At 40.3% G+C, this 23627-nt stretch overlaps 1 protein-coding gene across 2 annotated transcripts in view; it reads left to right on the forward strand.

Moving 5' to 3' along the window:
- The window catches only part of LOC109889579 (polypeptide N-acetylgalactosaminyltransferase 18), a 106107-nt gene extending 84732 nt beyond the window's left edge, over nucleotides 1-21375 (forward strand). The window contains exon 12 of one of the 2 annotated variants that reach the window (XM_020481119.2): nucleotides 18598-19591. In XM_020481119.2, coding sequence (XP_020336708.1) covers nucleotides 18598-18747 — 150 coding nt within the window. In that variant the 3' untranslated portion in view covers nucleotides 18748-19591. Of the gene's footprint in view, nucleotides 1-18597 lie in introns of both variants that reach the window. The other variant, XM_020481118.2, reaches the window with a different exon arrangement.
- The last annotated feature ends 2252 nt before the right edge of the window (nucleotides 21376-23627 follow it).

Here is a 23627-nt window from a genome sequence, read left to right on the forward strand (position 1 = left end):
CGAATGGAGAGAGAAGGGAATATAGGCTATAATATTGATTAATATGCATAGCTTTGTAAGACTATAAATGACCAACCACCCAGCTTTGGAGTAGTTAGGTCTATTTCCCTATTTTGAGAGGAGCGATCTACTTCCAGCAATTGTGCTAAGCTAATTATATGCGAACTTCAATAATCTCCAAACTGCATGTAGAGACATAAAAATGGTATCCATGTGTTCGTCTGACAGTGTAAGTAGAAAAACGACCCATATCTCGAAATCTTGCCGTATCCCTTTTAAGTTAATTAATGGACTGCTGAATTCATTAATGGACTGTTGAATGTGTATTTTTTATCTTGCTTTGTTTGTTCTCTTCCATATTATGTCTATCTCTAAGAAGTAGCCAGGAAAGGGCTGAAATAGTCCATATTAACATATGTAGCCTTAGAAATAAGGTTCATGAAATCAATAACTTGCTAACATTCGTATATTAGCCATTTCTGAGACTCACTAAAATAATTAATTTCATGATCCAGCAGTAGCAATGCAAGTATATAACATCCTATAGAAGAGACAGAAATGGGGGCGGTGTTGCTGTATATATTCAGAGCCATATCCCTGTAATGCTTTGAAAACATTCAATTGTTATTGTGTTGTGGTTGCATGTTGTGGTTGCATGTTGTGGTTGCATGTTGTGGTTGCATGTTGTGGTTGCATGTTCACTTGGCAGTTCTAAAGCCTTTTCTTTTGGGGTGTTAGACCACCAAGTGCTAACAGTCAGTATAACAGTCAGTATCTAAATAATATGTGTGAAATGCTTGATAGTGTATGTGATGTAAACAGAGAGGTCTACTTTCTTGGGCACCTGAATATTGACTGGTTTTCATCAAGCGGTCTGCTCAAGAAGCAGCTTCTCACTGTAACCAGCCTGTAATCTGGTTCAGGTTATTGATCAACCTACCAGGGTGTTTCCAAACACTACAGGAACAAGATAATCCACATGTATCGATCACATTTTTACTAATACTATAGAACTTTGTTCTAAAGCTGTATACGTACCCATTGGCTCACAATACAGTGGCAATATCCAGGAAAGCCAAAGTTCCAAAAGCTGGGCCTAAAGAGATCATACAAAATATTTTGCTGTGACTCTTCTGTGGATGATGTAAAAAGTATTTGTTGGTGTGATGTGATTAATAAGGAGCATCCAGGCGCTGAACTTGATAAATGTATGAAATTGCTTCTTCCAATTATTGATAAACATGCACCTTTTAAGAAACTGACTGTTAGAACTGTTAAGGCTGCATGGATTGATGAGGAATTGAAAAACTGTATGGTTGAAAGAGATGGGGCAAAAAGAGTGGCTTATAAGTCTGGCTGCACATCTGACTTACTGCAAATTGAGAAATTGTGACTAAACTCAACAAAAAGAAGAAGAAACGGTATTATGAAGCCAAGATCAATGATATAAAGGATGATGGAGAAAATACTTTGGAATACTTTAAATTAAATTATGGGCAGAAAGACAAATTCAACTCCATCTTTCATTGAAATCGATGGCTTATTCATCACAAAACCATTTCATGTTGGCAATTATTTTTATGATTATTTAATTGTCAAAGTGGGCAAACTTATGCAGGAAATGTCAACAACGAACAGTGAGCCATCGTACTCATGTATAAAAAAAACAAATAATGAAAAAACATTTCCAATTTTAATTTTATTATTGGAGAGGTGGAAAATGTGTTATTGGTCAATAAGGACAAACCTTCTGGCATTGACGACTTAGATGGAAAGCTACTGAGGATGGTAGCTGACTCTCTAGCCACTCCTATCGTCATATCTTTCATCTGAGCTTAGAGGAAAGCCTTTATCCTCAGGCCTGGAGAGAAGCTAAAGTCATTCCGCTAGCCAAGAGTGGTAAAGCGGCCTTTACTGGTTCTAACAGAAGACTTATCAGCTTGCTGCCAGCTCTTAGCAAACTGTTGGACAAAATTGTGTTTGACCAAATACAATGCTATTTCTCTGTAAATAAAAGAAGACTTTCAGCATGCTTACAGAGAAGGGCACTCAACATGTTGTGACGGCCCTGAATTATTCTGAACCGTCTCAGTGCAGCTCCTTCCAATAGGGCGCTTTCCCTTTAATTCCCAATTAAATAGCCAGCATCAGCTGCGCAAAAGTGGGGTTGTGATGGAGCCGTGAATGAGAATGTGTTCAACCCTCAGTTCCGAAGCTTCTCTATTCCGTTGTTTTGTTGCGGTTAAACGTGTGTTTTGTAGCCTAATAGAGTTTACCCAGGATCGGATCCACTCTTTGCGTCCGTGGACTACACCTCTCCGTTCTTCGTGGCCTTTCTCCGCTGGAGATCTGTTGGCGGATTGGATTGTCTGACTGACCGACTGACTACCACCTTTTTGTATACGGTATTTCATTTGTTTTGTTTTGATGTGATGTATACTGTGATTTATGTAGTTAGTTGTAGTTGAGGACTTAGTAAGAGTTGATACGCTTTATTAAAGTTCTGTGGTAAAATAATTGTTATATTGATGGTATGTTTAATACTGGGTTTACGCTACACTTGAATGAACGGACAAACATTGGGTGACAAAAGTCGCTTGAGTTCACTGAACTCCTTTACCGGGCTGGACTCTTTTTAGGCCCGAGGTACAGGACATTTCTGGAGGAACCAGAACTCATTGTGTTATATTATTATATGTGTGTAATCATTGATGTTGTTAATACAACCCATGCAAAAGAATATCGTTTTTGAAGTTCTTTCCAATGTTTTAAGGGTTTATGAAAAGTTTATTTCCATCCTGACTTTTACATAAGTCCTTTGTATTGGTGTAGACTTGACGGACCAGATGGGACTCATTCCCACCCAAACTAAAAGGAGAAACCAATGTTTTCTCTGGTAGGCACAACCTACCTGGCACCCCTATAAATAATAACCTCAAGTCAAAACCGTTACAATGTACTGCACTGACACAAATTACTGATGATTGGTTGAAAGAAATTGGTACTATTAGATTTCAGTCCAGCCTTTGATATTATTGACCATAACCTGTTGTTGAGGAAACATGTGTTATTGCTTTTCAACCTCTGCCATATCGTGGATTCAGAGCTATCTACCCCATCTAATAGAACTCAAAGGGTTTTCTTTAATGGAAGCTTCTCGAATGTCAAAAATGTAAAGTGTGGTGTTCTGCAGGGCAGCTCTCTAGGTCCTCTACTCTTTTCTATTTTTATCAATGACCTGCCATTGGCATTAAACAAAGCATGTGTGTCCATGTATGCTGATGATTCAACCATATACAGTGGTTCCTCAATATTAAAAGTTTTGAGATGATGCTGCGGGACTTAGAATTTGTGGTTAACTACGTTACCCTGTGCCACTGCTTCATTGCTCCAGACCACCACAAGGGGGAGTTAGAGCAATGAGTATGCTTTTTGGTGCTAATGCGAATGTACTTAAATGAATGCTAGAAACTGATAATTGTTCAAAATTGAATTTCAATAAATGGAATGATGAGGATGAAGATGATTGAATTTAGAACAATAGTGTAAGAATTGCTATTCCTCTGTCCTGCACGCACACCCGAAAAAAGACACTTGGTTTTGGTTAGAAGAAGCTGTAACTAGACTGTAGCATATTACTTACTAAAACAGTTGTTACACAAAGGTTTTTATTCTAAGAGAAAAAAAAATGTTCAATTATATTCCATGACATTCTTAAGATATATGTGTTGCCTGATAAACAGTGGGGCAAAAAAGTATTTAGTCAGCCACCAATTGTGCAAGTTCTCCCACTTAAAAAGATGAGAGAGGCCTGTCATTTTTATCATAGGTACACTTCAACTATGACAGACAAAATGAGGGAAAAAAATCCTGAAAATCACATTGTAGGATTTTGAATGAATTTATTTGCAAATTATGGTGGAAAATAAGTATTTGTTTGGAATTCTCTCCTGAACATTTTAAAATGTAATGATCTAGTTTTGTTGGTGGAGTTTAATCACTTGATCGATGTATATATCATGGAAGAGTGTAGTTGTTTTTAGGCCTGCTGTTTTTAGTCGAGACGTTTTTTTTTTTTGTCAGAAACATTGTTCCCTCTGCTGCTATTGGACCAGGTCTCTCTTGGAAAATAGATGTTATCTCAATGAGAAAAAAACCTGTATAAATAAAGGTAAAATATATTTTAAAAATCACTCTCCGCTTCATGGCCTCAAACTGCACCATTTTGTTTCTCTCCGTCGCCCACACGCACTTCAAACATTTGGATAATAAAGCATTTAAAGGCTGACATTGGTTGATTTGAATCCTTTTGACAGCCAAAATTCAACCCATAACCTTTTGGACTTTTTAACATTCCCAGAAGGCATGTATTATTATAACCTACTGCAGGGTTAAACCTTCTGAATTAATGATTATATTGAAGATAGAAGCTGCCTCTTAATGAGTTCCGAGAGCCTATCGGTTATCCAACCATTTTTATTATTATTAAACTTGCATTATAATTATATAAAAGCCCCTTTAGATATTCTCTGTAAGGTTTTACATTTCTAAATCAATATCACAGACCAGATTTGCACTAACGAAGAATGCATCAACCCCTACAAATATATACATTTATTATTAACCCTGCATTATAATTGTATAAAATCCCCTTGGATATTAATTTAGAATCCTCCAATCCTCTAAATTGAATTAGATTTACAGGGACATTTTATTGATCTGCAGGTATTTTAATTTAGAATCCTCCCTTAATGAGTTCCGAGAGCCATGTCATACCAATTATTATTGGATTATTCACCATGTCAACCACTTGTTAGTACAAAATAGAAAATAATGTGCGTTTTAATTTGATCAAATTCAAGAATATATTTGTACCACTGTAGATGCTGTTTTCATTTACAGTAGTTATGTACAGCGATAGTCAGTCTCTCCTTAACTCTTAGCCAAGAGAGACTGGCATGCATAGTATTTATATTAGCCCTCCGATTACAATTAAGAGCAAAACGTGCCCCTTTGTTCTGGGCCAGCTGCAGCTTAACTAGGTATTTCCTTCCAGCACTCGACCACACGACTGGACAATAATCAAGATTAGACAAAACTAGAGCCTGCAGAACTTGCTTTTTGGAGTGTGGTGTCAAAAAAGCAGAGCATCTCTTTATTTACGGCTAGACCTCTCCCCATCTTTACAACCATTGAATCTATGTTTTGACCATGACAGTTTACAAGCTAAGGTAACACCAAGTAATTTAGTCGCATCAACTAGTTCAACAGCCACACCATTCATTACCAGATTCAGCTGAGGTCTAGAACTTAGGGAATGATTTGTACCAAAGAAAATTCTCTTCCTTTTAGAGATGTTCAGGACCAGTTTATTAATTGTAGTTAGTGCTAGTTTGCCCACCAAGAGGGCATCTTTGAGAAGCTAAGTTATTGAAATGACATGGAGCTGTAGACCTAGAGTCAAAGGGAGCCTTGAATTGAACAGACTATATGGGATTGGTTTTTAGAAATGTAGCTAATTCATTTGATGAATATTATGTTTTTTTTATTCCAAGAAAAACGAAAAAGCATTTCTTACTGTAGCTGTTATAGGATAACGTACTTATTGGCTTAAAGGCCTACTTCAATATACAGTACATCAATCAATCGCTCATTAATTTGTGCACGGCATCACACAGCATACTTGTCATCCATGTATTTAAATACAGTCAAGCATTTTAGTTATTAAACTAAATAACAAAGGGAGCATTGATTAATTTTGCAATCACGGCTAAAGCGATTTAATTCATTCAGAAAATGTTCTAATTCGTGCAGGACTGCGCAAATATCTGTGTACTTGGTCTGCGCAAACACCGGCTCAGTAAAGCATCAAACATAATTGTCTGCAACGTTGAAATTGGCTACTTCTATGTGAATTAATGAGGAGGCGGAACACACCTCAATTCAAACTGTTAGAAAATACGTGTTAGAAATTCATTTGAAATTGACATGTTGAAACAGCCTATAAATAATTAGCAGGCAGCCTGTGTTAACTGTCCTATTGCGTAATAATCACATTTTGGAACAGTGAGTGCATTCTGACATCACGTGCGTAAAACGACTCATGCTGGGGTGACCATTAGAGATATTTGGAACTCACATATGAAAAGGTTGTCAGGACTGAGAATGGACCTTTTTCAGGAACACTCAACACCTATTGGAAAGTCATTATGGTGTCTTTGGCATTCAAATTTGTGTAATTGTCCCACAAAAAAAGAAACCTCTATCCCAGGGTTAGGCATTCAGAAGACGTAGGCAATTTTTTTACCTGGTCTTTGCTCTTTTCATATTTATTTTGGATCCTGACAAACTCCTTAGTCTCTGCAGGTGACCAGCATACCATACAATTATGCTGCCACCACATTACTAAACATTTTAATTTGAAGGCAGCAAAATGTCACAATTGTGAAAGGGGTGTGTAGACTTCCACGAGGCACTGTATCTGTCTTTGAGTAGCATGCCACTGGAGATGCTGTAAAAGTGGGGTTTTTTCTCATCTGGTGGTTGCCATTTAACATCCTTGATTAACTTAATCTGAGATCTTCAGGGTTCCTGCAGACACAATCAAGCCATTTTTTAATACATTTTTTTTACAATGGACAAATCCTCCACATCCACTTGCACCTGCAGAAGTCTGACTTTGTTACAGTAATGTGTATATATATATATATATTTTTTTTTTGTATTTATTTCACCTTTATTTATTTAAGCAGGTAGGCCAGTTGAGAACAAGTTCTCATTTACAACTGCGACCTGGCCAAGATCAAGCAAAACCTTGCGACAAAAACAACACAGAGTTGCACATAAACACACGTACAGTCAATAACACAATGGAAAAATCTATGTACAGTGTGTGCAAATGTAGAAGATTAGGGAGGTGAGGCAATAAATAGGCCATAGAGTCGATGTCATTACAATTTAGCATTAACACTGGAGTGATAGATGTGTAGATGATGATGTGCAAGTAGAGATACTGGGGTGCAAGAGAGGGCGAGGAAAAAGCAGGACCTACCAGAGACATTAACCTGGGGTTGAAGGCTTTTAGATCGTTATCCTTAGTGATTGTAGGCTAGCCTCAGTTATATAGATTCTCGTTGTTCCTCAGGTGACATTATCAAACGGCCTCCCTTATGGCTCAGTTGGTAGAGAAAGTCTTCACACCCCTTTCACAATTGTCACATTTTGCTCCGTTCAAATGTCAATTTCAAGTAATGTGGTGGCAGCATCATTTTATGGGTATGAGGACTGAGGAGTTTGGCACATGCAAACGCCAGGGTTGTGAGTTCGATTCCCACGGAGGGCCAGTAAGAAGAAGTATGAAAATCTATGCACTGGATAAAAGCGTCTGCTAAATTACTATAATGTAAAAGATCCATCTGCATGAATTTTCTCTCTGTGATTACAGATGTATCATGTTGATTTTAAAGGGCCTCATTGGCCTGCCATTACAAGTTGGAGCTCCTGATGTACAAAATGTATTTCATCACAGGGAAATGACTGGACACAATGCATTTCAGCACAGGGAAAATCAAATCAAATGTTATTTGTCACATACACATGGTTAGCAGATGTTAATGCGAGTGTAGCGAAATGCTTGTGCTTCTAGTTCTGACAATGCAGTAATAACCAACAAGTAATCTAACTAACAATTCCAAAACTACTGTCTTATACACACAAGTGTAAGGGGATAAAGAATATGTACATAAAGATATATGAATGAGTGATGGTACAGAGCGGCATAGGCAAGATACAGTAGATGGTATCGAGTACAGTGTATACATATGAGATGAGTATGTAAACAAAGTGGCATAGTTAAAGTGGCTAGTGATACATTATTACATAAAGATGCAGTAGATGATATAGAGTACAGTATATACGTATACATATGAGATGAATAATGTAGGGTATGTAAACATTATATTAGGTAGCATTGTTTAAAGTGGCTAATGATATATTTTACATCATTTCCCATCAATTACCATTATTAAAGTGGCTGGAGTTGAGTCAGTGTGTTGGCAGCAGCCACTCAATGTTAGTGGTGGCTGTTTAACAGTCTGATGGCCTTGAGAATAGAAGCTGTTTTTCAGTCTCTCGGTCCCAGCTTTGATGCACCTGTACTGACCTCGCCTTCTGGATGATAGCGGGGTGAACAGGCAGTGGCTCGGGTGGTTGTTGTCCTTGATGATCTTCATGGCCTTCCTGTAACATCGGGTGGTGTAGGTGTCCTGGAGGGCAGGTAGTTTGCCCCCGGTGATGCGTTGTGCAGACCTCACTACCCTCTGGAGAGCCTTGCGGTTGTGGGCGGAGCAGTTGCCATACCAGGCGGTGGTACAGCCCGCCAGGATGCTCTCGATTGTGCATCTGTAGAAGTTTGTGAGTGCTTTTGGTGACAAGCCAAATTTCTTCAGCCTCCTGAGGTTGAAGAGGCGCTGCTGCGCCTTCTTCACGATGCTGTCTGTGTGAGTGGACCAATTCAGTTTGTCTGTGATGTGTATGCCGAGGAACTTAAAACTTGCTACCCTCTCCACTACTGTTCCATCGATGTGGATAGGGGGGTGTTCCCTCTGCTGTTTCCTGAAGTCCACAATCATCTCCTTAGTTTTGTTGACGTTGAGTGTGAGGTTATTTTCCTGACACCACACTCCGAGGGCCCTCACCTCCTCCCTGTAGGCCGTCTCGTCGTTGTTGGTAATCAAGCCTACCACTGTTGTGTCGTCCGCAAACTTGATGATTGAGTTGGAGGCGTGCGTGGCCACGCAGTCGTGGGTGAACAGGGAGTACAGGAGAGGGCTCAGAACGCACCCTTGTGGGGCCCCAGTGTTGAGGATCAGCGGGGTGGAGATGTTGTTGCCTACCCTCACCACCTGGGGGCGGCCCGTCAGGAAGTCCAGTACCCAGTTGCACAGGGCGGGGTCGAGACCCAGGGTCTCGAGCTTGATGACGAGCTTGGAGGGTACTATGGTGTTAAATGCCGAGCTGTAGTCGATGAACAGCATTCTCACATAGGTATTCCTCTTGTCCAGATGGGTTAGGGCAGTGTGCAGTGTGGTTGAGATTGCATCGTCTGTGGACCTATTTGGGCGGTAAGCAAATTGGAGTGGGTCTAGGGTGTCAGGTAGGGTGGAGGTGATATGGTCCTTGACTAGTCTCTCAAAGCACTTCATGATGACGGAAGTGAGTGCTACAGGGCGGTAGTCATTTAGCTCAGTTACCTTAGCTTTCTTGGGAACAGGAACAATGGTGGCCCTCTTGAAGCATGTGGGAACAGCAGACTGGGATAGGGATTGATTGAATATGTCCTTAAACACACCAGCCAGCTGGTCTGCGCATGCTCTGAGGGCGCGGCTGGGGATGCCGTCTGGGCCTGCAACCTTGCGAGGGTTAACACGTTTAAATGTTTTACTCACCTCGGCTGCAGTGAAGGAGAGGCTGCATGTTTTGTTTGCAGACCGTGTCAGTGGCACTGTATTGTCCTCAAAGCGGGCAAAAAAGTTATTTAGTCTGCCTGGGAGCAAGACATCCTGGTCCGTGACGGGGCTGGTTTTCTTTTTGTAATCCGTGATTGACTGTAGACCCTGCCACATACCTCTTGCGTCTGAGCCGTTGAATTGAGATTCTACTACCGTTGAATTGAGATTCTGTCTCTATACTGACGCTTAGCTTGTTTGATTGCCTTGCGGAGGGAATAGCTACACTGTTTGTATTTGGTCATGTTTCCGGTCACCTTGCCCTGATTAAAAGCAGTGGTTCACGCTTTCAGTTTCACGCGAATGCTGCCATCAATCCACGGTTTCTGGTTTGGGAATGTTTTAATCGTTGCTATCAAATCAAATCAAATCAAATCAAATTTATTTATATAGCCCTTCGTACATCAGCTGATATCTCAAAGTGCTGTACAGAAACCCAGCCTAAAACCCCAAACAGCAAGCAATGCAGGTGGAGAAGCACGGTGGCTAGGAAAAACTCCCTAGAAAGGCCAATACCTAGGAAGAAACCTAGAGAGGAACCAGGCTATGTGGGGTGGCCAGTCCTCTTCTGGCTGTGCCGGGTGGAGATTATAACAGAACATGGTCAAGATGTTCAATGTTCATAAATGACCAGCATGGTCGAATAATAATAAGGCAGAACAGTTGAAACTAGAGCAGCAGCACAGTCAGGTGGAAGTTGAAACTGGAGCAGCAGCATGGCCAGGTAGACTGGGGACAGCAAGGAGTCATCATGTCAGGTAGTCCTGGGGCATGGTCCTAGGGCTCAGGTCAGTTGAAACTGGAACAGCAGCATGGCCAGGTGGACTGGGGACAGCAAGGAGTCATCATGTCAGGTAGTCCTGGGGCATGGTCCTAGGGCTCAGGTCCTCCGAGAGAGAGAAAGAAAGAGAGAAGGAGAGAATTAGAGAACGCACACTTAGATTCACACAGGACACCGAATAGGACAGGAGAAGTACTCCAGATATAACAAACTGACCCCAGCCCCCCGACACAAACTACTGCAGCATAAATACTGGAGGCTGAGACAGGAGGGGTCAGGAGACACTGTGGCCCCATCCGAGGACACCCCCGGACAGGGCCAAACAGGAAGGATATAACCCCACCCACTTTGCCAAAGCACAGCCCCCACACCACTAGAGGGATATCTTCAACCACCAACTTACCATCCTGAGACAAGGCTGAGTATAGCCCACAAAGATCTCCGCCACGGCACAACCCAAGGGGGGGGGGGGCGCCAACCCAGACAGGATGACCACAACAGTGAATCAACCCACTCAGGTGACGCACCCCCTCCAGGGACGGCATGAGAGAGCCCCAGCAAGCCAGTGACTCAGCCCCTGTAATAGGGTTAGAGGCAGAGAATCCCAGTGGAAAGAGGGGAACCGGCCAGGCAGAGACAGCAAGGGCGGTTCGTTGCTCCAGAGCCTTTCCGTTCACCTTCCCACTCCTGGGCCAGACTACACTCAATCATATGACCCACTGAAGAGATGAGTCTTCAGTAAAGACTTAAAGGTTGAGACCGAGTTTGCGTCTCTGACATGGGTAGGCAGACCGTTCCATAAAAATGGAGCTCTATAGGAGAAAGCCCTGCCTCCAGCTGTTTGCTTAGAAATTCTAGGGACAATTAGGAGGCCTGCGTCTTGTGACCGTAGCGTACGTATAGGTATGTACGGCAGGACCAAATCAGAGAGATAGGTAGGAGCAAGCCCATGTAATGCTTTGTAGGTTAGCAGTAAAACCTTGAAATCAGCCCTTGCTTTGACAGGAAGCCAGTGTAGAGAGGCTAGCACTGGAGTAATATGATCAAATTTTTTGGTTCTAGTCAGGATTCTAGCAGCCGTATTTAGCACTAACTGAAGTTTATTTAGTGCTTTATCCGGGTAGCCGGAAAATAGAGCATTGCAGTATGGGAACTGCTATGGGAACGACATCTTCAACGCACGTTCTAATGAACTCGCACACCGAATCAGCGTATTTTTTGTAATTTTTTGTAATTTTTTAAATATTTTTTATTTTTTATGTATTTTTTTATTAACAACAAATCAATACATAAAGCACATGAGGGAACACAAGCATACATAGATTACAAACAATGGACAATCGAGCTAGGGGGTACAATATCACATTACAATTACACAAGGACCTTAAGGGACATGCATATACTTACAATTCTAACAGCTTTTTTGTTAGTAGAGCATTTAACCGTCTTAAAATAAAGTTCAATTTCTTTTTGTAGGGTACGAAAATGTGGTTTTCTGTTTGTAAATTTACATTTGTGTATATGAAATTTGGCCAAAAGAATAATGAAATTAATTACATAAAAATGATTCCGCTTATTTCTATTGTATGTAAAGAATCCAAACAGTACATCTCTCCACAATAGTGTAAAATCTTCATAAATGTGTTCAATTATAAACCTACTGATGTCTTGCCACAGTTTTCTTACATGCATACAATGCCAAAAAAGATGCACAACTGTTTCTGGGTGGTCATTACAAAAGGAGCAATTTGAGTTGATGTTTTCCTTAAACTTCTTCATATAGTGGTTGGCAGGATAATATTTATGAATGATTTTAAAGGAAACTTCCTTAATTTTGTTAACAAGTAGGTATGTTTGTGGCAACATCCAAACTTTTTTCCAACACATATTATCAATAAATCCATTCCAATAAGGTATGACATAAGGTATAGATACAACATCCTGCTGAAACAAGGATTGTATCGCTCTGTTGTTGAATGGACCAAAAGAGAAACAAATCTTTCCTACTGATGAGTCAACAGGGTCAATAGAAGGTAGGCTCTGAGGGTCAGGTCTTGACATGTTCCTGAATAACATAGCAACACCTGAGGGAATGGCATCTAAAACAATTGCAAAATCTTTAGGTGTTACAGGGACCTTGTAAAGTGATAAGAATTCTTTATAACTGAGTAATAAACCCTCTGCATTTACCAGTTGGCTCACCAATAGGATATTATTTCTGAACCAATATTCTAAAAACAGAGAGGTATTTTTATACAATATATCCCGATTATTCCATATATAATATCTGTGTGGAGAAAAATTGTGTTTATAAATTAAGGACCATGACAAGAAAACCTGCCGATGAAAAGCAGAAAGTTTCACTGGAACTTTGTCAATATTATAATTGCAAAACAACATGAAGTTAAGGCCACCAAAAGTAGAGAAGACATGATGAGGAATAAAATTCCAGATAGAAGTGGGTCTTCTTAGGAATTGTTTTATCCAATTGATCTTGAAAGAATTATTTAAAGTAGTAAAATCCAGAAAATTCAGTCCACCATTCTCATAAGTGTTCATTACAACAGTTTTCCTAATGTAATGGGTACGGTTTCTCCAAAGAAAGTTGAAAAGCATCTGGTCTATCTCCTTGCTTATTTTACGGTCAAGATATAAAGATAGAGCACCATATGTTAGTCTAGAGATACCTTCAGCCTTGGTTATCAGTTATCAAGTCCCTCTGTAGCCATTGATTTAGTTTCTTCTGGGGTTTTTTAATAAGAGGGTTAAAATTTAGTAAGCCTCTAGACTTCTGATCCTTTGTAATGGTTATGCCTAAATATGTAAGTTCTTCTTTTACTGGAATACCATAATATGAAGGTGTCACACAATCTTTGACAGCCATGAGTTCACATTTCTTAATGTTAAGATATAGACCAGACACTTTGGAAAAGGATTGTATCACATTGATCGATATGGGAATTTGGTTAGCGTCTTTCAGAAAAAGTTTAGTATCGTCAACCAGCTGGCTTATAATAATTTCTTTACCAGCTATGGAAATACCTTGTACAGGACTATTATTTAAAGAATTTGCAAGAAGTTGGGTGATTAATAAAAACAGGTACGGAGAGATAGGACAACCTTGCCTAATTCCTCTCTTTAACTCAAATCTAGGTGAGGTGCCATATTTCAATTTGATAGAGCTGTTACCATTTGCATAGAGAGTCTTAATAGCCTTACAGAAAAAAATCCCCAAAGCCAAGTCTCTCAAGGGAGTGGAAGAGAAACTGATGCTCTACTGTGTCAAATGCTTTATAAAAATCTAAAAATAATATGAAGCTATCCTCAGTTATTAGGTCTGAGTAGTCAAGTATGTCTAATACTAGTCTGACATTGTTAGAAATATGTCTGTTCCTCATGAAGCCAGACTGTGTTTCATCAATGATTGCATCCAGAACTTCTTTAATTCGTTTTGCAAGTAGTGAGGCTAATATCTTATAGTCATTATTAAGAAGACAAATTGGACGCCAGTTATCGATGAGCAGCACTTCTTTTTTAGGCTTAGGTATCAGTGTTATTAACCCCTGACTCATTGTAGGAGGGAGAACATTGTTTTTAATACTCTCTAAAAAGACTTCAAATAGGAAGGGAGCTACTTGTTCAGAAAATAATTTGTAAAATTCTGATGTAATTCCATCAACACCTGGTGATTTATTGTTCTTTAGATGTTTGATAGACTCTCTAATCTCTTCAACTTTGATGGGTTCATCACACTGTTTAGATTCTATATCACTGATAGAGTGAACATTATTCAGTGAGTTAAAAAACATATCTGTGGATTCCTGACAGTACGTAGAGCTATACAATTTTCTGTAAAAATTGCTGCAGTATTTAGCGATTAATTTTTGGTCATCTGTAATAACACCATCAATGTTTAACATATGGATAGTGTTATTTTTAGAGTGAAATTTCTCAAGTCTAAAAAATAGGAGGAATTCTGTTCTCCCTCCTCAATCCATTTTTTCCTAGATCTAATAAAGGCTCCTTCTGCTTTTAATTTATATATATTGTCCAGTTAATTTTGTAACTCAATTAGTTCCATCTTCTCCTCCCCCAAGAGGTCAGCTGGGGACCTCTGAGAAAGGGAAGTTATCTTAATGATCACCTTTTCCTCCTCAGCTCTTCTGGTCTTAGCAAGATTACTACCATATTTTCTAAGATATTTGGACACCTCAAATTTAAAGAGCTCCCAGTTCTTGCAATAAGATTTTTCTTCACAAGCCCTTTTTTTATTTTTTATTTTTTTATTTCACCTTTATTTAACCAGGTAGGCTAGTTGAGAACAAGTTCTCATTTGCAACTGCGACCTGGCCAAGATAAAGCATAGCAGTGTGAGCATACAACAAAGAGTTACACATGGAGTAAACAATTAACAAGTCAATAACACAGTAGAAAACAAAGGGGGGGTCTATATACAATGTGTGCAAAAGGCATGAGGAGGTAGGCAAATAATTACAATTTTGCAGATTAACACTGGAGTGATAAAAGATCAGATGGTCATGTACAGGTAGAGATATTGGTGTGCAGAAGAGCAGAAAAGTAAATAAATAAAAACAGTATGGGGATGAGGTAGGTGAAAAGGGTGGGCTATTTACCAATAGACTATGTACAGCTGCAGCGATCGGTTAGCTGCTCAGATAGCTGATGTTTGAAGTTGGTGAGGGAGATAAAAGTCTCCAACTTCAGCGATTTTTGCAATTCGTTCCAGTCACAGGCAGCAGAGTACTGGAACGAAAGGCGGCCAAATGAGGTGTTGGCTTTAGGGATGATCAGTGAGATACACCTGCTGGAGCGCGTGCTACGGATGGGTGTTGCCATCGTGACCAGTGAGCTGAGATAAGGCGGAGCTTTACCTAGCATAGACTTGTAGATGACCTGGAGCCAGTGGGTCTGGCGACGAATATGTAGCGAGGGCCAGCCGACTAGAGCATACAAGTCGCAGTGGTGGGTGGTATAAGGTGCTTTAGTGACAAAACGGATGGCACTGTGATAGACTGCATCCAGTTTGCTGAGTAGAGTGTTGGAAGCCATTTTGTAGATGACATCGCCGAAGTCGAGGATCGGTAGGATAGTCAGTTTTACTAGGGTAAGCTTGGCGGCTTGAGTGAAGGAGGCTTTGTTGCGGAATAGAAAGCCGACTCTTGATTTGATTTTCGATTGGAGATGTTTGATATGAGTCTGGAAGGAGAGTTTGCAGTCTAGCCAGACACCTAGGTACTTATAGACGTCCACATATTCTAGGTCGGAACCATCCAGGGTGGTGATGCTAGTCGGGCATGCAGGTGCAGGCAGCGACCGGTTGAAAAGCATGCATTTGGTTTTACTAGCGTTTAAGAGCAGTTGGAGGCCACGGAAGGAGTGTTGTATGGCATTGAAGCTTGTTTGGAGGTTAGATAGCACAGTGTCCAAAGACGGGCCGAAAGTATATAGAATGGTGTCGTCTGCGTAGAGGTGGATCAGGGAATCGCCCGCAGCAAGAGCAACATCATTGATATACACAGAGAAAAGAGTCGGCCCGAGAATTGAACCCTGTGGCACCCCCATAGAGACTGCCAGAGGACCGGACAGCATGCCCTCCGATTTGACACACTGAACTCTGTCTGCAAAGTAATTGGTGAACCAGGCAAGGCAGTCAAAAAAGTGTGAGAGCAGATCTTTAACCTCAAATGTAACTATATCATTATTTAATAATGAGCTATTTAGCTTCCAGTAGGATGCTCTACCAAGGTTCGTATCAGGGGTAAATATTTTGATATCAATGTAAATAGCCTTATGGTCTGTGAGGGGAGTAGTACAAATATTTGTAGTAACACACTCACTATCAATACATTTGGATATAAGCCAAAAATCTATTCTGGATTGTCTGTAGCCTGTTTTGTTACTCCAAGTGAATGATCTTTCGGCCGGAAACCTCTCTCTCCATATATCAGTAAGATCAAACTTTTCCATAAAAAGTATTAAACCCAAATTCTGATTGGTTGGCCTACCTGGGGGCCATCTATCAGTTGAATTATCTATTGTAATGTTAAAGTCCCCTCCTATCAATAATAACGAATTGGGAAATTTAGATAACCAATGAAGTATATGTTTCTCTATAGATTCAAGCAACTCATCATTCTCATGTTTGGTGTTGTACCCGTAGAAGTTTACAGTAATGAGTGTAATGTCATTCTAACTGATCACAAGACAAATAAAGTGACCAAAGGGGTCACATTTCGAGTGTAGAATATTACCACCAAAGGTATTTTTCATTGTAGTGACACCAGCAGAGCGTTCAGATCCATGGGAAAGCCAAATATCGTTGCCCCACTGTGACCTCCAGAAGTTGGCATCAGCAGAAATTGAGTGAGACTCTTGAAAAAAGCAAAGATCTGTTCGAAATTGTTTAGCAAATAGAAATAAGGCCTTGCGCTTCACACAGTTTCGTAACCCCCTAGCATTAAGAGATAATATAGACAAAGACAAAACAACAAAGATTATATAAAAGTATAAACTGTAGTAGGATGAGTCAAAGACGTAGGAGCAGTGAACGTAAACGATAAGGAACCGAGATCTGCACCATTTAAGTCAATTTAAAGTGAAAATAGCTTATTCCATAACCTTTGAAATTCAACTCAACTGGAAATTATGTTCAAGACCAAACCAAGGGTTCTTGTAGTAAGAGAGACTAAAAACCCTCTTTAGTGTAATCAGGAACTATTTTGAGAAATAAAACAAATAATAATTTAAATAAAAGGGTACCTACTATTATAAGTACATATGAAAACTGATCATAAAATAATTGTATAACAAAATATTTTACATATAAACATTCCTAAGACCTTTTTTGGAAATAAGTATTAATAACTAAATAGAACAATAACCGTGTAAAGTCAGAGCAGATCTGTATGCCATTTAAAACAGTATCTTAGTTACTGTATACATAAAACATCAATTCAGCTTTCAATCTTTATTGTAAGTTTATAAACAAAATAGGGCTTCTGGTCATACAAGAACAAATTAATTAATTGAAATACCTGAGTATTCCTTTAAAATAGTCACCTGATGCTTGTTAGGTAAACCACATAAGGAAAATGAGAATACCATGGCTGAAACCATCAACCTGTTCCTTCTGGTGAGATTTTAGGGAGGAATATGGATTTCTGAACCGTTGATGAAACCTCGTCCTCCGACGAAGTAAGCAGCCTTCCCCTCACTTCGTGCTATCTTGATCGTTGGCCACAACTTGTTCCTTCTTTCTATGTCTTCCGGGCTGAGATGCTCGGCGAAACGCATACCATGGCTCTGAAGGAAGGCGTTCTTCCTAGCAGCTTTCCAGACAGCATCCCTGTAGAATCTGGTAGTGAATAGGATGATGATACCCCTGGGTCTTGAATCGCTTTGCTGTTGCTTCTTGCCGAGGCGATGTACAACATCGATGGTATCACCAACTTTGTTCTTCTCTGCAGGCAAAACTTCTTGGCAGATACGGATAGCCTCTCCTCGCACATCTTCATTCTCCACCTCTGGCAAGCCGTAGAGTCTCAGGTTCCATTTTCTTGTGTATTGTTCCAGATCAGTGAGACGTCTATGGTAGACATTGTTATTCTTTTCCACCCTTTCCACATTTTTTTCAACTTTTGCCACTCTCGTTTTCACATCATTAATTTCACCACATGCAAACTCCACAGTCTTTTTCAAGCCTTCGATAACCATGGTGTTTGCGCCTACCATTTTCTCAATGGCGTCACACCTGGAGTTGATGAGTAAGGAGAGGGTAGCCACGATGTCAGAGTTCATGTTGGGTTTTTTGGAGGGTGGAGGTTTGCACGGAGTAACCGGTAAAGAGGGGAATTCGTCATCTTCAGCATTCGAAAGCATGATATTATCCATAGGCCAAGTGTAGTTATGGCAGTTGTCTATAAGCACGTTTCTCTCTTGTTGATTAGCAATAGAATGGCTAACTTTTTCCTTTCTTTTTTTGTCACGACTTTGCATGGACATGCCAATTATCATTCCAGTCACAGGAAAGGTCTTATATCTTGAACAAATAAAAATAATAATGACTAAACTTTAAAAAAAAACTATTTTCACAATCTTTCTGAAGTTTGGTACGGAGCTCGGTAAAAAAAGCGTCTGTTCAAGCAGCCATCTTGGCCAATTTCCCCCGAATCAGCGTATTCATCAATGTTGTTGTCTGACGCAATACGAAACATATCTGGACACAATGTATATGAGCAAAGTGAAATGACTGCATAACTCAACATTTTGTATTTGCTCTGTGTCCTAAAGGGAGGCTCCATAGAAAACATGAATTCCAAACGTTGCCTGGAGCTGGTAGAGAACGGCGAAACGGAGTTTGGCTACCAGCTGGCCATACAGAAGTGCTCTGGTCAGAAATGGACAATCACCAACCTACTGTCAACCTACACTCTCCAATGAGGGGATCCTGAGTCCTGCAGGGGAAAGAGCTGCCCATGGTGAACACTGGACCTGTGACTGACAGACATGGAAGCTTTGCTTCTTAAAAAATCTATTTATTGAGGCAATAATTGAATTATGAGTATGCTGACACTTTTAGTACCTTGATGTCTCTTAGACTCAAAGACATCATTTGATAAATGTAAACAATGTCCTTTGTTAATATATGGGATTGAACTGGCAGACTTGGGTCTATAGTGAGACTTCCATGTTTCAATGTATTTTGAGCAGATTGTCTTTCGTCACACTGAATTCAGGCTTGCATTGGCTCTAATATACATTGTAATTTATGCTACTGTGTAGCATGTTTTTGAAAAACCTTTGTTATTCTTGTTTGGTTTGTTTCTCAGGTTTGTAGATTGAATGTTATTATGAAATCAAGTCGGTGGTTTCAAAGAACTGTTGCCAATATGTTGGGAGAATATACAAGCTATTTTATAAGTGTATACTGGATATTTATAAAAACCTACAGTAAAAATGCTGATGACAATTCATATTTTGTGTGGGGGGTTTTCCATCTCCTGAATCATTCCTCATACTTAATTTAAAGTCAATCAAGATTGTCCATCTCAGATTCGTTTTTTGTGAAAACACCTTAATATAAAATCATACTGTAGGTGATGACGTCAAATAGTTTATTTGATACCACATATATTTTTCACAACACATAGAAATAGTGAGGCTTTATTTGCAAGGAATGCCATTATTGCCCCCATACAGTGCATTCAGAAAGTATTCAGACCCCTTGACTTTTGGCTAATTTTGTTACATTACAGCCTTATAAAATGGATTAAATAGTTCCCCCCCTCATCAATCTACACACAATAAACCACTATGACAAAGCAAAAACTTTTTTCTCAATTTTGGCAAATTTATGAAAACAAAAAATATGAAATGTCATATTTACATAAGTATTCAGACCCTTTACTCATTACTTTGTTGAAGCACCTTTGGCAGCGATGTAAAGCCTTGGGTGTAGGGTATGACAGGCCTAGTGGTTAGAGTGTTGGGTCAGTAACCGAAAGGTTGCTGGATCAAATCCCTGAGCTGACAAGGTAAAAAAATATATAAACATCTGTTGTTCTGCCCCTGAACAAGGCACTTAACCCACTGTTCCCCGGTAGGCCCATCATTGTAAATAAGAATTTGTTCTTAACTGACTTTCCTATTTAAATAAATGACACTACAAGCTTGGCACAGATCCTGCAGATCCTCTCAAGCTCTGTCAGGTTGGATGGGGATTGTTGCTTCACAGTTATTTTCAGGTCTCTCCAGAGATGTTTACGTTTAAGTCTGGGTTTAAGTCTGGGTTCTGGCTGGGCCACTCAAGGACATTCAGAGACTTGTCCCAAAGCCACTTCTGCATTGTCTTGGCTGTTTGCTTAGGGTCATCCTGTTGGAAGGGGAACCTTCGCCCAAGTCTGAGGTCCTGAGGGCTTTGGAGCAGGTTTTGTACTTTGCTCCGTTCAAGTCTCCCAGTCCCTGCTGCTGAAAAACATCCCCACATCATGATGCGGTCTCCACCATGCTTCACCGTAGGGATGGTGACAGGTTTCCTCCAGATGTGACACTTGGCATTCAGGCCAAAGAGTTCAATCTTGGTTTCATCAGACCAGATAATCTTGTTTCTCATGGTCTGAGAGTCCTTTAGGTGTCTTTTGGCAAACTCTAAGCCGGCTGTCATGTGCCTTTTACTGAGAAGTGCCTTCCTTCTGGCCACTACCACAAAGGCCTGATTGGTGGAGTGCTGCAGGGACGGTTGTTCTTCTGAAAGGTTCTCCAATCTCCACAGAGGAACTCTGGAGCTCTGTCATAGAGACCATTGGATTCTTGGTCAACACAAGGCCCTTCTCCGCTGATTGCTCAGTTTGTTTGGGAAGAGTCTTGGTGGTTCCAAACTTGTTCCATTTAAGAATAATGGAGGCCACTGTGTTATTGGGGACCTTCAATGCTGCAGAAATGTGTTGGTACCCTTCCTCAGATCTTTGCCTTGACACAATCCTGTCTCGGAGCTCTACAGACAATTCCAATGACCTCATTGCTTGGTTCTTTGCTCTGACGTGCACTGTCAAACGAAAGGTGTGTGCCTTTCCAAATCCTGTCCAATCAATTGACTTTACCACAGGTGGACTCCAATCAAGTTATAGAAACATCTCAAGGATGATCAATGGAAACAGGATGCACCTGAGCTCATTTGAGTCTCGTAGCAAAGGATCTGAATGCTTATGTTAATAATGTATTTCTGATTTTGTTTTTATACATTTGCACAACTTTCTAAAAACTTGTTTTTGCTTTGTCATTATGGGGTATTGTGTGTAGATTGATCAGGATTTTAAAAATACATTTTAGAATAAGGCTGTAACGTAACAAAATGTGGAAAAAGTCAAAGGGTCTGCATACTTACCTAATGCACTGTATAAGCTGAGAGAAATAAATGACTTGTTTATAGCAGCAGCTGGGAAAGGGAGCATGATTAAAAGGTCCAGTAATAGTAGCCTCTGTATGATAGATTTTTTTTTATTCTATTGTGTTCTCACTGAAATATCCACTTTTGAGCTACTCTAATTAAATTGACTTCAATGCACTGATGTTTGAGCCTTCATGTCCTGAATATTTCAAGTGGAGAAGGGATGTTGTTGTTCTCAACCAGACACTTTCTGTGGAAGCCTCAGTTTTTATTTGCTGTTAATTCAACCACACCACCCAGCAAGCACATTTGGTTCCTTGTTTTTGGGTTTCACATTGGTTGTGGGAACAAAGCCATAAGTTTCCTGACCGTTAAAACTGAACTTTGTTTTCTCCAAGTACTGAGAACAGAAGTGAAAACATTGCCTGTTCTGGGAACATAAATGTTTAGGTTGCAGGGAGGTTCTGACAAAATTTGATTCTGCAAGAGAGAGGCTAAGGGGACTTTATTGGAGAGAAAAAAATGGCACTATCTGGGGGTTTTTGTGAACATACTTTAAATACCCTTGATCTATCTATTTTGTGAGGGATATCAAATCATTTTGATAGCCTGCTAGCTGAGAGATGGATCATTTTGTCCAGTATCTGCACACAATGAACTCTAGGCTATGGTATGCACGAATTCACCAGAAGTAGGACATCAGACTCCACTGGGTAGCAGAATTTTCTTTACAGAGTTAATCATAGAGGAGCCTCAGCCTCATCAAGTTAGGTGTTCCTGCCAGAAGCAGACGCTTGTCCTCTTGTTACTCAAGCTTCAAGTTCCTCTGCGTTCACATCACTGATGACCTGAAATGGTCCCTTCACACAGACAGTGTTGACGAACTTGCAACATCGTGTCTTCAATCTCAGGAGACTAAAGAAATTTGGCTTGGCCCCTAAGACCCTCACAAACATCTACAGATGCACCATTGAGAGGATCTTGTCTGGCTGTATCACCGCCTGGTTCAGCAATTGCACCGTCCACAAACGCATGGCTCTCCAGAGGATGGTGTGGTCTGCTCAACTCATCATCGGGAGCACACTGCCTGGTGTCACAGGAATGCCAAGTAGATCATCAAGGGCCTCAGCCACCCGAGATATGGGCTATGCACCCTGCTACCATCTAGGAGGACACAGTAAAGGTGCATCAAAGTAGCCACCCTTTGCCTTGACTGATAAACAGTTGACTGATACAAAGTTTCTAACTTTGCCCAATTCTCTGGCCTAAACCTTAGTCACTGTTACTAGCCGGCTACCACCCGGTACTCTACCCTGTACCTTGCAGAATGCATTATCCTATGTACATGAAGTCATCGAACACTGGTCACTTTAAGAATGTTTACATATACTGTCCATACGCACCATTATATACAGCACCAGTCAAAAGTTTGGACACACCTACTCATTCAAGGGTTTTTCTATATTTTACTATTTTCTACATTGTAGAATAATGGAGACATAAATAATGTGGAGACGTCAAATCTATGAAATAACACACATAAATAACACATATGGAATCATGTCGTAACCAACAATTTGTTAAACCAATTAAAATATATTTTATATTTGAGATTCTTCAAAGTAGCCACCCTTTGCCTTGATTGACAGCTTTGCACACGCTTGGCATTCTCTCAAGCAGCTTCATGAGGTAGTCACCTGGAATGTGTTTCAATTAACAGGTGTGCCTTCTTAAAAGTTAATTTGTGGAATTTCTTTCCTCCTTAATGCGTTTGAGCCAATCAGTTGTGTTGTGACAAGATAGGGTTGGTATACAGAAGGTAAACTATTTGGTTTTAAAAAAACAAGTCCGTATTATGGCAAGAACAGCTCAAATAAGCTAATTGAAATGACAGTCCATCATCACTTATTAAGACGGGAATGTCAGTCAATCCGGAAAATGTCAAATCAAATCAAATCAAATCAAATTTATTTTTATAGCCCTTCGTACATCAGCTGATATCTCAAAGTGCTGTACAGAAACCCAGCCTAAAACCCCAAACAGCAAGCAATGCAGGTGTAGAAGCACGGTGGCTAGGAAAAACTCCCTAGAAAGGCCAAAACCTAGGAAGAAACCTAGAGAGGAACCAGGCTATGTGGGGTGGCCAGTCCTCTTCTGGCTGTGCCGGGTGGAGATTATAACAGAACATGGCCAAGATGTTCAAATGTTCATAAATGACCAGCATGGTCGAATAATAATAAGGCAGAACAGTTGAAACTGGAGCAGCAGCACAGTCAGGTGGAAGTTGAAACTGGAGCAGCAGCATGGCCAGGTGGACTGGGGACAGCAAGGAGTCATCATGTCAGGTAGTCCTGGGGCATGGTCCTAGGGCTCAGGTCAGTTGAAACTGGAACAGCAGCATGGCCAGGTGGACTGGGGACAGCAAGGAGTCATC

The sequence above is a fragment of the Oncorhynchus kisutch genome, linkage group LG4 (genome assembly GCF_002021735.2).
Source record: "Oncorhynchus kisutch isolate 150728-3 linkage group LG4, Okis_V2, whole genome shotgun sequence".
Taxonomy (NCBI): Eukaryota; Metazoa; Chordata; class Actinopteri; order Salmoniformes; family Salmonidae; genus Oncorhynchus; species Oncorhynchus kisutch.